This window comes from Sarcophilus harrisii, chromosome 2 (assembly GCF_902635505.1).
Source record: "Sarcophilus harrisii chromosome 2, mSarHar1.11, whole genome shotgun sequence".
Lineage (NCBI taxonomy): Eukaryota > Metazoa > Chordata > Mammalia > Dasyuromorphia > Dasyuridae > Sarcophilus > Sarcophilus harrisii.
This window is the reverse complement of record NC_045427.1, coordinates 320,972,656-320,989,605: the sequence shown is the minus strand read 5'-3', so window position 1 is coordinate 320,989,605 and position 16,950 is coordinate 320,972,656. Positions and strand designations below refer to the sequence as shown.

The 16,950-nt window shown below is 33.3% G+C and overlaps 1 protein-coding gene across 7 annotated transcripts in view; it reads left to right on the top strand.

The window, feature by feature from the left end:
* The window catches only part of PPP2R5E (protein phosphatase 2 regulatory subunit B'epsilon), a 158,576-nt gene extending 145,422 nt beyond the window's left edge, over positions 1 to 13,154 (top strand). For all 7 annotated transcript variants that reach the window (XM_031952698.1, XM_031952691.1, XM_031952695.1 and 4 more), the window contains 3 exons: positions 1,634 to 1,761; positions 4,541 to 4,642; positions 12,764 to 13,154. In XM_031952698.1, coding sequence (XP_031808558.1) covers positions 1,634 to 1,761; positions 4,541 to 4,642; positions 12,764 to 12,863 — 330 coding nt within the window. In that variant the 3' untranslated portion in view covers positions 12,864 to 13,154. The remainder of the gene's footprint in view (positions 1 to 1,633; positions 1,762 to 4,540; positions 4,643 to 12,763) is intronic.
* Positions 13,155 to 16,950: the final 3,796 nt, after the last annotated feature.

Below are 16,950 nucleotides of genomic sequence, written 5' to 3'. Positions count from 1 at the left end.
AGCTTCTGAGATCTTTTCTAACTGAAATTCTTTGATTCTCAGTTTTTGGAGAACTGGGTTGAGGTGGAGGAACAGTTGAGGATGGCATGTATTTAAATAATCATAGATTGCAGTAGTTGAATGTAGTTTCTCATATATATCCTGCTCCTTTTATATACTCTTGTACAGTAGTACTTATGAATGCAGTTTTAATTTGCATATAATTATTTTTATATTAGCTTTAACTTTCTTAGTGGATTACAAGAATAATAAGTGAAGAGACTTTAACTCTCTTGTATTCTTAGTGCAATACCTTGTAGCACATAGTAGATACTCAATTGAATAAATAATGATTCACATTTATATTATACTTTATGGATGACAAAGCACTTTCTCCCCAGGAGATTCCTGAAATAATAGTACAAGTTTTATTGTCCCTATTTCATATATGTGAAAATTGAATTTCAGAGATGATGTGTTTTGTTTAAGGTCACAAAGCTAGTAAATAATGACATTCTAGGTCTTCTCACTCCAAGTCCATGCTCAGTCTAGATAAAAGAATATAAAGATGGGAATGATTGAAGAAAAAGAAAAGGAATAGGAGAATATCAATTTTAGAAAATGATGAAATGTCTTAAATATTATAGTTAAATACATTATAACTAGAAGAAGATAGTTTTATCTGTTTTTTCATACTGTCAGTTACTGAACTTAGTTTTTAGGTACTGCTTTTTTATGTCAGAGAACTTTTATAGATATTATTATTGCCCAAATTCAATTTCCAGGTAGAAAAATAGAAATAAAGAAATTGAAAAACTTTCCCAGAGTTAATTGGCAGGTTTTTATCATAATCAGAATTAGACTTTAAGGAATTACTAGTTTACTGTTTTAATTTTAGTATCCTTTCTTTTCTTTCTTGAATTCCCCAACAATAAGTTCAGAGTACTGTATACTAAAAGATTTTTTTTTGTTTTTTTAATAATTTAAAATTTGTTGGGGATGGTAAGTGACATTAAAGCCTGAGAAAGATGACAAGTTGCCATCCTATCTCACCCCAATATTTTGTTCTCATTTTAAGACAATTGGTTCTAATTTATATGAGAGCAAGAAATCACCATTTTTTTCCCCCACTTAATCTCACTTTGTAGATGATGCATTATGCTTGTCCTATTGAATTCTCAGGTTGGAGTAGGATATCAATTTGTATTGAGAAAAGATGTGTAAGAAAGGAGGAAGCAAGTATGTGGTAACCCTTTGTAGAGTGCAAAAGAATTATTTTGGAGATTATAAAGAATTTAGAAGTAGAATAAATGGCATTTGGGGTCAAAGAGTTATTTACACAATAATGACATGGAAGATAATATAAAGAGAAGAAGGCACAAAATTTTATTTTCATTTTAAAATTCAGGAACCATTTAAGGTTTTGCAGAGACATTTAAATTACATTCTCTAATGAAGTAAATATTAATATTTAATTTTGTATCTGATTGAAATATTATTGATTTGATTTTTTTTAATCAAGAAAAAGAAAAATAACCACCTAAAACATGTTTATTTAGAAATGATAACATTTTATTTTATCCTGGTTTTTTGCAAAGCCATTAGCTGATTTTTTTTTCTTTAGATATTTATTTTATTTTCCCTTTCTTCAAAGGTGGCAGAGAGGGCACTGTATTATTGGAATAATGAATACATCATGAGTTTGATAGAGGAAAACTCCAATGTCATCCTTCCCATCATGTTTTCCAGTCTCTATAGGATTTCCAAAGAACATTGGAACCCGTAAGTTTTAGTCCAGGATTTTAATTTTTTCAATTCCTTTAAGAGCTGGTTATGTCATTTCTTATATCAGAAAAACCTCAGTGGTTTCTTAAAGTTCAAAGTATATATATATATATTTTTGCCTGGCATTTAAAAACCTTCCCTCCACAATCTTGTTCCACGCAATTTTTCTAGCCTTATTTTATACTACTCCACTCCATTTACTATATAATATATAATGGATGTGTATATTATAATATAATATATAATAATATAAACTGGATGTATCCTTAGATATTCCTCTTGCTTTCCTGCCTGAGCGTGAACCACCATTCCCCTTGCTTGTCACTTCCCTCTTTTATCCCTATTCAATTCCTGCCCATCCTATGCCTTCATGACATTTTTCCTTGATCTTTTCCCCCCTTCCCACTGTCATCTTTTTTCTACTTCCTCCTTTTTGTACCACTCTAATGTGTCTGTCATGTATTATTTGGAATTAGAAGTTTTTGTGTATGTGTCATATCTCCCTATTAGAGAGTAATCACTACTATGGAAGAGGTGATCTTACATAAGCTTTGCACACACTGCAGCATTGAGTGTCATAGAGCCATACTTGGTACATAATGGGCACTTAATAAATCTTTGTTGAATTGAATTGACTGACTTTTAAGCCTCTTGGATTTAATCCTTTTAAGAAGTTCCATAGTCAAAGAATTGTGATGTAAAGTATTCAAATATTGGTTTAAATTTCAGTTGGGTATAAGTAAAAACCATGTTTGATTTTTATTAACTTTAATATTTACATTTAAAACAACTTCATGCATGAAAACATATCAATCAGTTATAATTTATCACTTTTATCACTTAGAGCTTTTAAAAAAAATCAGTATATGTATTAATAAGAAATCTACATATAAAAATTATTTAGGGCCTTTATAGTATCATTTGTAATACTATAATGCTCTAAATGATTTTCTTAATATGTAGATATTACATATATGTGTGTATATATATCTATATATATCTTTAAGAGTTTCACATATAAATTATCTTATTTCATTTGCCTTATGTGTAATTAATGGGTTATATTTATAAAAAATTGTAAGATGATAATAGCTGTGATATTAGGATATATATATATATATATATATATATATATATAATTACTTTAAGATTTGCAAAACACTTTATAAACATTATCTCTTTTGATCCTCACATTAACCTGAGAGGTGAGTACTATTATTATCCCCATTTTACAGATGAGGAAACTAAGGCAGGCTTACGTGACTTTCCCAAGGTCATATAGTTAGTAATTGTCTGAGGCAGAATTTGAACCTAAGTCTTCCTGACTCCGGATTTGATGCCCTGCTAGCAAAAATTCTACAAATATCACTTATAGTCATAGGATTTTAGAGCTGCAAGAAAGTTAACACATCTTGTCTAATATAATTTACCCAATGAGAGAAGTGTTAAGTAACTTATCCGAGTTTCCAACAGTTTTCCAGATTAAAGATTTCTTCCTTTTTTAGGTGCCACCTTAACCTACTGAGATCTTTCAGAGCAGAATTCCTTATTTGTTAGAAATGAATTGAATTTCTCCCCCTTCCTTATTTGCTTGCTTGTTTTTCATAGTAATCAGTTTGAGGCAGTAAGTATTTATGTTCTTCCCTCCCTCCTGTCCCCCATTGCTCTTGACTTAGACTGGAATATTCTTCGGAAGCAAATAGAGCTTGATGTTGTTTCTTTTAGGTACAGAGAGGTAAAAATTGTAGCATCCAGTATCAAAAAGTTGAAATTGGATACTGTACTCATTTAGCATATAAATTAGCAGTAATAGCAGACATTCATATAGAGTTTACAAAGTACTCTATATAAATCCATTGTTTCATTTGATAAAAAAATTCTGTGAGATAGATGCTATTGTTATATTTAACAGATGGGAAAACTGAGACTATACACTGTTAAGTGATTTTTTTCCTCTAGTCACACAGTGAGTGTCTTGAGGCAGGTTTTTAACTCAGATTTTCCTGCCTCTAATACCAGTATTCTATCTATTATATCAGCTAGCTGCCTAGACTAGTTTGTGGCAAAGACAGTAATGTCTTTGAGATTATCATTGGAAGATAGAAATCATACTTTTGATATTGTAGATTGAAGCTAAAGCTATTTGGAGTTAGTTCCTAATTGTATTAGCATATAATACAAGACTGCTAGCCTTAGTATTTCCTGACTACAGCAGCAATTTGGAACTTGTCTGGGTGTCTTACAAACATATGTCATTGGGTCACAAAGGAGGAGATGGGATGGGACAAGAGCAGATGGAGGAGCCAAAACATTCCTCTCAATGGAAAACTCAAACTTGTCTATTACTTATCACCATGGAGGTAGTACATTTATTCATCTTTTTTGAATCTTTATAGGAGTAAGTTTTAATTTTTTTGAAATTCTGTAAATTATCATTTAAAAATTACTGTTAGGAAGAAATTAATGCTAGTAGTTGTCTCCTAATTACCAAGTGGAAATTACTTGTGTAGATTTACTCTCCATACCTTCATAGGAACATTCTAATTTTTTTTTTTTTTTTGGCATGGAGGAGTCATAACGGAAATTGTTTCACTTTATCAGGTCTGTAGGATGGTATTATTAGCTCCTGACTTTTCTAGTTGTGCCAATTGGAAAGTGATGGAGACAGAAATATTAATTAGAAAAACTCATCCAAATTAAAGTATTTCTCTGGATTCATTTATCATAGTGTAAAGTAAGACCAATTAACAAATAATCTTTCCTCTGTATTTTGCAGGGCTATCGTTGCTTTAGTGTACAATGTATTGAAGGCATTTATGGAAATGAACAGCACCATGTTTGACGAGTTAACAGCCACTTACAAGTCAGATCGCCAGCGGTAACTCTTTAAAGCTTTTTTGTCAGCTGTGCATAAGGTCCCCTATTTAGTTCTTGCCTTATTCTTTGCTCAGATTGCCTGCTTTAACCTACTGTCAAATGCAGCACTTCTTTGTTTTTTGTTTTTTGCATGTTCATTTGCTTTATCTTTGTGGAATGCCAAATGATATCGTGCATTGATTTGTTTTGTGCCCTATGAAATACAGTACCTGTCCTCAGGTTTGTGAATATTTAATCTCTCATAGACTCATTTTCAGCCCTTAGTTTGAAAAGGAAATATATGCAGCAAATTCTACCATCATATTAGGTTTTTATTCAGCCCCAACAGAGTTCCTCAGTGGTATTCCATCATGTCTACTGTCATTCCATTTCAGGCTTTTAGGCAGTTTGAATTTTGGGCTGTTCTTTGAAATGTTGAGTTCACTCTTCTTTCCTTTTTCATATAGATAGGATCCAAATCCTTTTCATTTGGAATTGCCATTTGGTGAGGAGAAAACCTATTATATTTAAAAAACCTTTTTATTACCACTTATTTCTATATTCCCTGTTTGCTTGAGCCCTACCCTTTTAGATTCACTTGTGTTGCTTTGCCTTTATTTTCTACTGTTTTCTATGACCCCTGTTCTATCATTAAAAAATTTCCCTTCATCTCAGATCTCTTCTTGTCAGTGTGTTCTCTTGCACTCACAGAAATTTGACTCCCTCAGAAGACATTCAATTAATTTCTAACCATTTTCTACATTTTTGGGTAGACCCTTTCTAATTCCTTCCACTTCGACTCAGTGCATTGTGTACATAGTAGTAGACCTATTCCTTAATTCTTACTTGCTTCTTCAAGATGAGCCCTCTACCTCCATTACTCAATAAATACTATTCCTTTGAGATTTATTTCATCTGAATTTATTGTACTGTTTAGATCCTTGTTGCACTGCCTCACACCATCACACTACCACCCCTGCCTCTACTGCCATCACTGCCACTACTGTCCCTATCCCAGGCCACATTCTAGATCATTTTCAAGTTCTGGCTCTTAGTCTTCTTCTCTGCCTCAAACTCTGACTTGATACATTCATTTTTCCTAAAACACTCTGGTCTGCTTGTTCATTACTCCTGTTGTCTTTATGTTTATTCTATTGTTGCCACAAGATGGGGCGATCATATCTCTGATCTCACCATCACCTATTTCTCTTCTAGAGTGCTGAAATTCTTTTCTGATCTTCCTGTTCTATAATTTCTTCCTCTTCCTTGTTCTTCCTAGAATTATTCTTTTCACAGTGACAATACTTGGAATTTAATCCAGCAAACATTTATTTATTAACCACCTGCTAAATGCCAGGTATGAGGGAAACAAAGACAAAACAGAGGCACTTTCTATCCTCAGAGAGGTCACAACCTTGTTCTCCTACCTGTCCCATTCTTTGACCACATTCTCCTCCTTGATACTTGTTGACTGGTTCTATTCTATATTTCCCTCTTCTTTTGATTCCCTTGTTCCATTGGCCTATTGCCTTACATGTATTGACAAACTTGAACCATGGTAACCTATACCATCTTTCTTGTGTGCTTCCACTCACTTGTTACTAAGTGCCTATGAGAAACATACAATTTTGCTGTGAGGTTATATAAACTTGTTATTAATTTCAGTTACATACAAACCCTATTCACTGACTCAGCAAAAGGCCTCAGCTCCTATTTTACTTGGAAAATTGAGGCCTTAGTCATGAATTTCATCCACTCATCTATTTTACACATCAAAACTTTTCTAGTTACCTCAGTCCTTTCACTCCTTTCTGTTATTTGTTTCAGACTCTGAGATGGGTAATCCTTTTCCTTATCAAGCCTCTACCTATGGTCTTGATTACATTCCCTTTTTTCTTAAGGATGTTGCCCTTTTAATCATTTCCTCATTTTCTGGCTTCATTCTTCTTGATGTCTTAGCAGCTTTTAACAATGTCAGTGTCCTTCCATTTGGACAACATCTTATTTTTCAGCTTTTACAATGCCATTCTGTTCCCTGATCTTCTCTCATGTCTGAACATTTCTTTTTTTTTCTTTGTTAACTTCTCATAATCCATCTCTTGCTTCCTGACTGTGAGTATCTGTCAAAATTGTATCCTAGCCTCTCCTTCTCTTGATGAAACCATCAACTCTTAAAGGTTCATCATTTCTACTTCCAAATATATGAATTCAATTCTAATTTCACTCCTGAACTCATTTCACAGTCAGTTTCTTATTAAACACGTCCATTTGGAAGTACTGTTGGTGTTTTAAACTCAATATATCTAGTAATCCTTACTACTTTCCAAAAATTCTGAACAAGTTTTGACATGAGTTCATCATCTCCTGACTAAAGAGAGCAGCGTATTCCTTTTCTTGAAGGCATCTGATCTCTTTTTCAATCACATTCATAGACTTGGAATCATTCTTGACTTTTCTGTTTAATCCTTTTTTCCCCCTCTCTTCTCCCCCCTCCCCTCCTCTCAGTTTCTCTCTGTCTCTCTCTGTCTCTGTGAGGCAGTTATGTTTAAGGACTTGCTCAGGAACACATACCTGGTAAGCATTAAGTTTCTGAGGCTGGATTTGAACTCAGCTTCAGTGCTCTTATCCACTGTATCATCTAGTTGCTCCAGACTTTCTGTTTCTCTTGCCTCTTATAGTTAATTAGTTGCCAAGTCTATCTTCATGGACATTTGTTACATCTGCCTAACCCTTCCTCCTATCCCACCCCCCCCCCTCAAGTCAGGTCCTACTGTTTATAATACTAAATTCCCCCCCCCCCCCCTTTTCTCCCTCCTTCTTCCCTCCCCTCCCCCACCTTTTTACTTTATATATCTGTCCAAATAACTTTGTTTATTTGGTACTTCGTGTTCCTCTTCCAACCACTGCCCTCATTCTGCCCCAGCCCTACCAGTGGTTTCTTATTGGCTCTGTATTAAAATAGAGCTTGTCATTTAGTGACTCCTTAACCTGCCTTAACAGACTTAATATTGTTCCCCTTCAGGCACTCTTATGCTTTGGTGACAGTAATGTATTTGCTGTTCTCTGAACTTGATGTTCTGTCTTCTTCCTTCATGATAGTATACACTTTCTCCACTTCATGCCTACAATGCATTCCCTATTCTGTATAAACTCTTCATTTCTCCAGTTCATGTTCTCTTCATTTTCAGATTATCTTATATATATAACTCTTTATAAGTTATATCACTCATTGGAGGGAAAGTTTCTTCAAGGCAAAATTTTTTTCAATTTTGTCTTTGTAGCTCCAGCACCTAGCACAGTATCTTTGTACACAGTAGGCATTTAATAACTTGTTTTTAAAACTGGATTGGTGTGAATTGAGTGTAGTGAAATCCTTAATCCATGTCACTGGGGAGGTGGCAACTAATTAACTATAAGAAGCAAGAGAAACAGAAAGTCTGGGGCAACTAGATGATACAGTGGATAAGAGCACTGAAGCTGAGTTCAAACTTTTTTTGATTTTACTTAATGGTGGAAAGAAAATTCTACACCTAAATGCACATGACTCAGTTGTTAAAGGGAAAATTTTCAAGGTGAACACATTTCTTAATCCAGGTTTCTCTCTCATTCCTCCATTTAAGCTAAGTTTAATTACTTTCTCCTTCCAACCATCTTCTCCACCCCTTTTCCTCCTCTCCTTTCTCCCCTTCTCCCCCCCTCCCCCATTCCCCACCCCAATGCGTTACTGTTAACAAAAGCAGCAGCATACAGACACTTGGCGTAGGGAAAACTCAGATTACATTTGTGCTTGAGTTCTCTCCATTTCCCCCTTACAAAAGTTCCTGTTTCCAGTATTTACAATATTACAACACACTCGAGTGGCATCTGCAACTCGTCTTTTTCTTCTTGGTTTTTTACTGTTAAGGAGAGGACCTGTATTACCATAGAGCTTGCTAGTAACAAGTTGGACAATCTCTTCAAAAAAAAAAAAACAAACTTTTTTTTTTTTTTTTTGCTTTAAAATCTTCATTTAGCATCTTGGGATGGCACTCAAATACTTTTATAAGGTTAAACTGATTTTATATTCGTTTCCAGAGGAGGAGATGAAAAAGAAGTTTTTCACAACACTTTCTTTTGTGAGAAGGATGGCTTCATACCTAGATTCTAAAGGACATTACAAGATTTAGAAATAAACTTAGGATGAGATGAAGTACATAGTTGATAATCTGTCTTGTTTAGTTGAAAGACACTTTTTGTATGAGGATGATGATAATGAGTGTGTGTGTGTGTGTGTGTGTGTGGCTACTTTCCTAATCAGAGCATTATTTTAGGCTTTTGTTTTCTTATTTAAAAAATCAGGTATGTTTTATGACCATCTGAGTGTTTAGTATCACTTGAAACAGTTTTAATTTGGCCTTAAGAAAACATTTTTTTCTTCATTTCACATGCTAAATTATCTAATATGAGTGTGTTTCTTTTCTAATTTTCTAAAGAAGAACATGGAAAAAATGAAAAAAAATGTCTTAGAACTTTCAGTAATTGAGCACACTCAGGTTGGGCCTTTGGTTTCATTTTGGGCCCCTGCAAACAAAATGCCAGGTACTGTGTATCATAAAATTTTGGGGCTCCTAAAATTATTAGAATATGAACTGCTTTGCTTTGCTTAATTTCGATTTTGTTAATTAAATTTTACAAGTGAGAAAAGTCAAGTGAAAAGTCAAGTTGGTTTCAAAGGGCCATCTTATTTTGAGATTTTTTTTTTTGAGAGCTAATTTCTTGAAAAGAAATTTGATTCTAAAATTTGGTATATGTATAAAATCTTGTCAGTAGTCAGGAGAGTCTAAACTCTGTCACATTAGGAAGTTGTATGATGTTTTGGGGTTCTTTGAATTATAGTAATGTTATCTCAAGCCCTTAAATCTATGATTATGTTCTGTGTCATAAGCAAAATATTTTAATTTTTTGCTGTTTAAAAATTTTAATTCATATAAATATTGAGAAGCATTATTATAGCATGGAATATGTCATCAGCTTCAGCAGAAATCTTATTAATATTAACCTCACTGAGGAAAAAATCCCAAGAAGAAGATTGACTCTTCTATTAATATGGGAAATTTAGTGTTAAATATGACCTGGTCATTGCTATTTGGCTTCAGAAATATGTCAAGCTTTAGTACAAGGTAAAATTTCAAATAACTTCTAATTTATTATCTGAATTGAACAGACAAAACTTTTTACACAAGATAGGAATATTCTCAGGAGAAAAAAGGCATTGCTTTGCTTTGGGAATCTAAGATAGGTATTTTTATGAAAATAGATTTTTTTCCTTTTTTGATTATTGATATGATTCACATTAGACTTGAGGAAAAAATAGAACTTACAAGATTTAAGGAAGCAAGGGAATGAATATGTCATATTATAAGTAGAACGTTCTCGCATATTAGACACCTTTGAAGAAAAGGGATATAAGTAGAACAACAGTTATGGAATGCCACGGGTTAATTAATGCCCGCTGGGAGGTGTGGGTGACCCAAGTACTTTCAGTAGTAACAGTTGGTTCCTATGTCAGTATTAGTGCTATTTCATATTGGAACTAAAAGAGAATGTGACAATATCCAAGTGGCATTAAGTTTTAAAATTATTTTTATGGGATATTCCTTTTGGAAATGATGAAGAAGAATGTAGGTGGCATTAACATTATATCAGAAATATTTAAAGCTTTTGAAATGAAAGTTGTCGGTATGACATCCATATTGATTCCATATCTGGAAAAGAAGCTTTTGGGGGACCATTACCAAGAATGCCATAAATCAGTTGATGCATATATGATGAAACTATTTGACAGAGTAAGCTTCTAAAACATGAAGTCCGTGTTTTAGCAATGTCTTATTTCACTTCAAATTAGGTAAATATGAACCTGACTTTTTTTTGATTTAGGAACATTCTAAAACCACTAGGTCAGACTCTTCTATTCTTCCTCCCAAATATAAAAACTATGTATTTTACATAAGCATTATTTATAGTATCCTGATTTTTTGTCATAAAATATCAAAAATGTCCAAAGTTCTTTGGGTACCAAATAGATTTTGAGTTATATTAGGAACCTAAAGATGCATTTTTATCAAGTCTCAAAATGAATTAGTCTAGGCTACTAAGAAGACATTAGTAAAGGATTTCTTTTTTAAGGTCAGAGGATTATGCATTTAGTACTTCTCTAGAATGGAAAGATTATCTGGACAAACTTTTAATTTTTGAACTGAGTAATTTTGCTCCAAAGGAGGAGGTTGTGTTAGTGAATATTAGGGCCAAGATTCAAATTTTAGACTTCTGATTCTTGAGTCTAGTTCTTTTTTTTTTTTTTTTTTTTTTTTTTCCATACACCGTGCTGTCCCCACAAATACCTTGGCAATTCTTACATTTAATTTAGTTTTCTGGATTCTGGAAAATAGGTAAAAATGTTTGAAATGAATAATGCAGTAGATGAATTTTTAGAAAGTATGTCGCTACTTATCTGAGTGAGACAATGTCTCCACCTTATCTGAGATAAGATAAAATAATTGAGCCAATTATTTTAAAACAATTTAGGTTGTTAACTTGTTTTGCTACTTCAAGACACCATAATTCCATTGATGTGGATATTCTTTTCACTTATGAAAAGATGAATAAAATTCAATAAAAATTCTTTAACTGCTTACTTTGTATAAGGTGTGGATTCTACCACAGACATTGTGCCAACTTACATTGATAATAGAAATTTTCTATTTGAAGAATTCCCTAAAACAATGAAATCATGTCTAGTCCCCAGTCTCCAGTGCCAGGCACTATGATAAATTCTAAGAATACACAAAGAAATACCTCCTGACCTTAAAAAAATTACATTCTTACAGTGGGAGGCAATGCCTATTATTATTTAGAAGTGGAGGCTGGGAAACGGTGTGTCTAGGGAATCACAGGGATGATAGGATAAATGGCAAGATCTTGGCATGAATGGCATATCTTCATATGATCTGATGATTGTGTTGAACACTGGGACTAGTTAGATATAGTAAGTTTCTTGAATTTTTGCCACTCATGAGTCCACCCAAGAAATGGGCTTTCCAAAACTGAATAGATTAATTAATTGATCCAGGGATTTCATAGGGATGTTTTTGGGCACTGTTGGATTAAAATGGAATTGTAAAAACTTATAAATTCCTAGGTTATTTCCAAAGAGACTATACAGTGCAATAAAAAGGGGTAGAAGAAATAAAAATATAACTGTGACATTATACTAGTATGTTGGTAATTTTTAATTAGCACATGTATATTACCTATGTTTGACTAAAGAGTTGTTGCTTTCAGTCTTGGTTAGAGGACCTACAATGATCTAATTGTCACTTAACAAAAGTAGGTTTTCTATTTAGTATTTCATATGCAGTATGGAGTACGAACTCTGTCCAAATTGCTAACATGTAAACTAAGGGAACCTGAAACCTTTAAAGTTATCAGAAGTTATCAGAAGAATCATTTATTTTGTTATGGATATACAGAGTTAAAATAAGAGAATACTCTTAAGTCACACATTTACCAATTTGGAAAGATCCTTGCTTTACTTAAATTTATACACAGATCAATGCATGCGCGCACGCGCACACACACACACACACGTGTATATATATGTACATGTGTCACGTGTATTAAGAGAGGAAAAAAAATGAAGTGATAGAAGGGCTAAATATTTTTGCCTTCCTACAACTCAGGATTTATAATATTTCTAGAATCCCTTTTGAAAGTGGTAGTATATAGAAGGAATTTGGTTTTGACTATATAAGAATAAACATTTCCTCTCCACTGTCAAGCACTCTCCTCAAAAATTACCAAGATGCTTCTAAGTGAGTGTTGAACAACTGAATTAGACAAGTGATCCCTTTTGTTTTTCTGAGTTTAGGTACCCATGTTTCTGTAAAGAACTGAGCAGAAAAGAATATTCATGTGAAAAAGGTCATTTCCTACTTGTTCAGTTAATGCTATTTTTGTGTCTAAGAGTGGAAAACCAAGAAATGACAACCTTAATATTAAGCCAACTTTTTCACAGAATTCAAAATGTATATGTATGGCAGGTGGGGGATTCTAGTCTCTTTAAATCTTCTTCACTGTTTACACTGAGTTCTGTTTTTTCCACCAGTGAGAAAAAGAAAGAAAAAGAACGTGAAGAATTGTGGAAAAAACTGGAGGACCTGGAATTAAAGAGAGGTCTTAGACGTGATGGAATAATTCCCACTTAACAACAACAAAATGACAACAGCATTATTAACCTGTGGAGTCACACATTTATGTAGTAGAAGATGGAGCAACAGTTTTTTCTGTATTGTGCAACTTTACAGTAGATTTCACATTTGTTTCATTATTACAACAGCACTGTATATACCTGTCAATAAGTAAAGGAAAAAAAATAAGGACTTAAATCCAAAGTTTGGACAGTAGATGGACTTCTCAGAACTTTGCAAACATAATCATTGTTCTAACCCTACTTTAAAAGCAGTCTTCAGAGATCTGTTGATAAAATTGCTATGTTAAAATTCCATTGTCAGGAGTTCCTTATTTATCATTAGCAGAGAGTATGATACTATTTTCAAATGTGAACAATCTTAAATTTAGCTTGTCTTTCTGCTAAATTGTTAAATGTATTTATAGTAAAAGGAAAAAAAAAAAGACTGTCATTTCCTTATAAGTTTGTGTAACACCCTCCTTCTCTGGATAACTTTACTGTAATTTGACATCTTTTCCTTTTGCACATCTTCATAAGTTGAATGTCCACAAAGAACAGGGCCGTGAATACACAGGTCCCTGCAAAGGTTTTGTTTACTGGTGTGAGCAAGCATCTTTCCAGTAACCAGGCTAGTCCTCATACTCCTTCAGTTTTCACATCAGGAGTAAAAGATAGAGAGGTGATAAACATAATAGGGAAGGGCATTTTGGATTTATGCATCAGTTTATGATGGAATCCAAATCAATGTCTTGAATCCTTTTGAAAGCAGGCACTGGTACATCATAGACTTCAGTACCTAATCAGTATTAGTTATGTGCATCATTGAACACATATACCAGAGCTGTTTTAGTAATGACTGAAATACATCTTTTTGGACCACTTTGAAATAATAAAGACAAACACTAAACAGTACAACCGTGAAATTGATCTCCAGGGATTGCAGATCTAATTGGGAAAAGAGTTGAGCAAACAGTTTGGACTGTTTGGAGTTGTTGCCTTACTTTTTAATATGTATTTATAAAGTATTACAGCAAAAGAGGATGTAGCCTCTGGAAAAATGTTACAGTGTTTTTGTAGACTCTAGTTGAATTTCTCATCCCAGCGCCAGCCCTGTTTTTAGCTGGAAAGGATTCAGGATAACATTATTATGCATTCTGAATCAGATGCTTATTCCTAACTACTGTATTTGTTACCAAAAGTGGTTCTACAAATGCTACTGAAAAAAAAAATCTGGAAATTCCTTATGTCCTGAGTATTAATAATAAAGTTTAAAAATGCTTTTATATCAAAGGTGCATTGTGACCAAATTGTTTAAGGAAAAATAACAACAAAAACGAGGGCTGTATTCACAAAGTATACATCATTGGCTATCTGCTTTGTACTTAAAAGTGAAATCTTATATCTTTGGTAGGTAAAATGCTAATAAGATTCATGTACAGTATATATTTAGCTAATGCAGTTGCATTGTTATATACCAGAAGGTATATATTTCAGGTTTTACTTTCCCAGGACTCTCAATCTGTTACAGACCTGACAACAATGAGTTGATAATCCTAAATGATTGGTCCCAGCAGTATTTATGGTATAGAGCAGATTCTGTGTTCGTATGTCTAATTGTCCTAGTTATAAATATGAACACATGAACTGTTGCCCTTTGATAGGAACACAGTATAAATATGGGCTTGTATATTTTCCTCCCTCCATTTAGGTATGTTGTAGAAAATAGTTTTCTTGTTTCCAAGCCAAAAAAAAAAAAAAAAAAAAAAAAAAGGAGTGGAGACAGATGGACAGGGCAGCCCTGACCTCCCTCCCAGGTTCAATGTTTCAGGATTATCAGGTCATAGTTTATACATAAGTTAGCCACATATGAATATTGTCATCTCAGCAACTTTGTAAAAACTTGACAATGTTAATTCTGAAAATGAAATAGCAGTAAAATAGTCATATGCAACACCAAATATAACATGGTTTAATGGGATTACTAGCGATTTTTTTTTTTTTTAAAGAAATTGATGGAAGATTGATTGAAACTTTGGCAGAGGCTGCCAAAGATTATACAACTTCTTTTAAAATACTGGAGAAAAGGTGCAAGCTCAAATATTAAAGATAAAAATAAATTTGTAACAAACCATCTCCTTTAGCCCCTTTGATTTGAATAGCTTTTGATTTCTACTATGCATTATGATTATTTTTGGTAGTCTAATCTTATATTTGCAGTTAACATGCCTTTGAAGACTGAGGACATTAAAATTCATGGATGAATGAACTAATTAAATCTCTGCCCAGTGAAATCAAATGCATCTCATTCAAAAATTAAAAAGGCAAGGAATCTTTCTTGCACCTTAGAAGATTTTATACAGATTTTTCTCAGTATCAACTTTATATGTTGATATCCACACTGAGAAAAATGAAGCCAAATTTTAGACCTATATGAAGAGTTGGTCACTTAATTATTAACCTGCTGCCTGTAAGTTGCAGCATATCTAAAACTCCTAAGGCAATTTCTGAGAAGAAACACTATCTTTTCATTTTTTTTTTAAACTGCAAGAGACAATGTGACATTTGTCATGTTGTGTCCAGTGACACAGAATAACTGAGGTAACCCGACTGTTGCACTATGTGACATACTTAAGGATGTACTTGCTGCATTTGCAGCAGCCCTCCTTGACCCTTCCCACAATCCTGATCTTTGCTGCAACTCAGTTGTGATGAACACATCTCATACTTTTGTTTGCTTCATTATTTCCAGAACTATATATAAATATATTTTTTAAAGAGCAAATATTGTAGTTATTGAGTGGTCACTCACTCCCTTGTTCCTACCATATTGGTTTCAGGGTGAGGGTTAAGAGTCTTCAGAAGAGGACTTTGGCCTAGATAAAAAGGCATTAGATTGTGGGCATAGAAAAATCATACCCGTGAATATTCCCATCTCACACTTTAAATCAAGCATGCATTCCTTTTTCACATCTTGCAATTTTTCCCAGTTGTTTTCCTGTCACTTTTTGGGTTTTTTTTGTTTTTTGGTCTCCCAAACATTTGAGTGGCTTTTTTTTTTTGTTTGTTTGTTTGTTTGTTTTTTGTTGTTGTTTTTTGGGATTTTTTTTTTGTAAAAAATAAAATAAAAAATTAAAAATAAATGAATTAAAAATACTCTTTAATGCCGCTGGATACTCATGAGCAGGGTTACACTCAGTTCATCTTGGACTTGTTTGCATAAATAGAAGGGTTTAATTTATTTTGTACCTCCTTCTATATGTGGAATCAGTTCAGGGTGCAGAGCCAGGAATTGCTTGTATTTGCACCTGCTGTACCTGTTGAGTATAGAGCAGGCTCAATCACCCTATGGAAAGAAAAACAAAAGTATATTTAGAGCTTTAAAAGCTTTTTTATTTTTTTGTGGGGGGGTAGGGGTGGGGTAAAGGGAAGATGTATGGATGTTTATTAGCATGTAAAAACATGTTTGGTTCAGGTTAATTTTTTTTTCTACTTTTATTTTATTTTTTTTCCAAATTGGGTGCACCAACTTGTCCCAGAAAGTAGAGTTCTCTCTCTTTCGATGCTATTACTAATGTCATCACAAAGTGACAGTCACCTGATAGCAAAAAGGTGACAGGTAGACATGATCAAATGATGTTTTATTTGCACATGGATATTTTTATTTTTATATTCTGGTTCAACCAGTTCTCCTAATGGAGATAGGAAGTGAGCCAAAAAGGATTTTTCTAGTAGGTATTGGCAATGAATTTTATATTCCTCAATATTTAGTTTTAAAAGTCTAAAAGAACTGTGCATTGTGGAGGCAAAATTAGCAAATTTGATTTTAACAGAATGTCATTTCATAGGCTGCTTTGTCCATTGAAGCAGCACTTATTTGTTTAGAAACAAACATCCTATATCATGATTTGTATGAATATAGGTTTCTTTTTTTTTGATTGCTTACTGTACATAAGTTGTAATCCAAACCTCATATACTAATGAGGAGTTTTCAAATATAAATATTACCAATAAATTTCTTGTCCTATTTTTGATTGTTGCATAAAGAATGACATGTTCTTGCTTTGGTTAAAGGATTTAGCATTAGCTTTATCTTTTGGTATGTT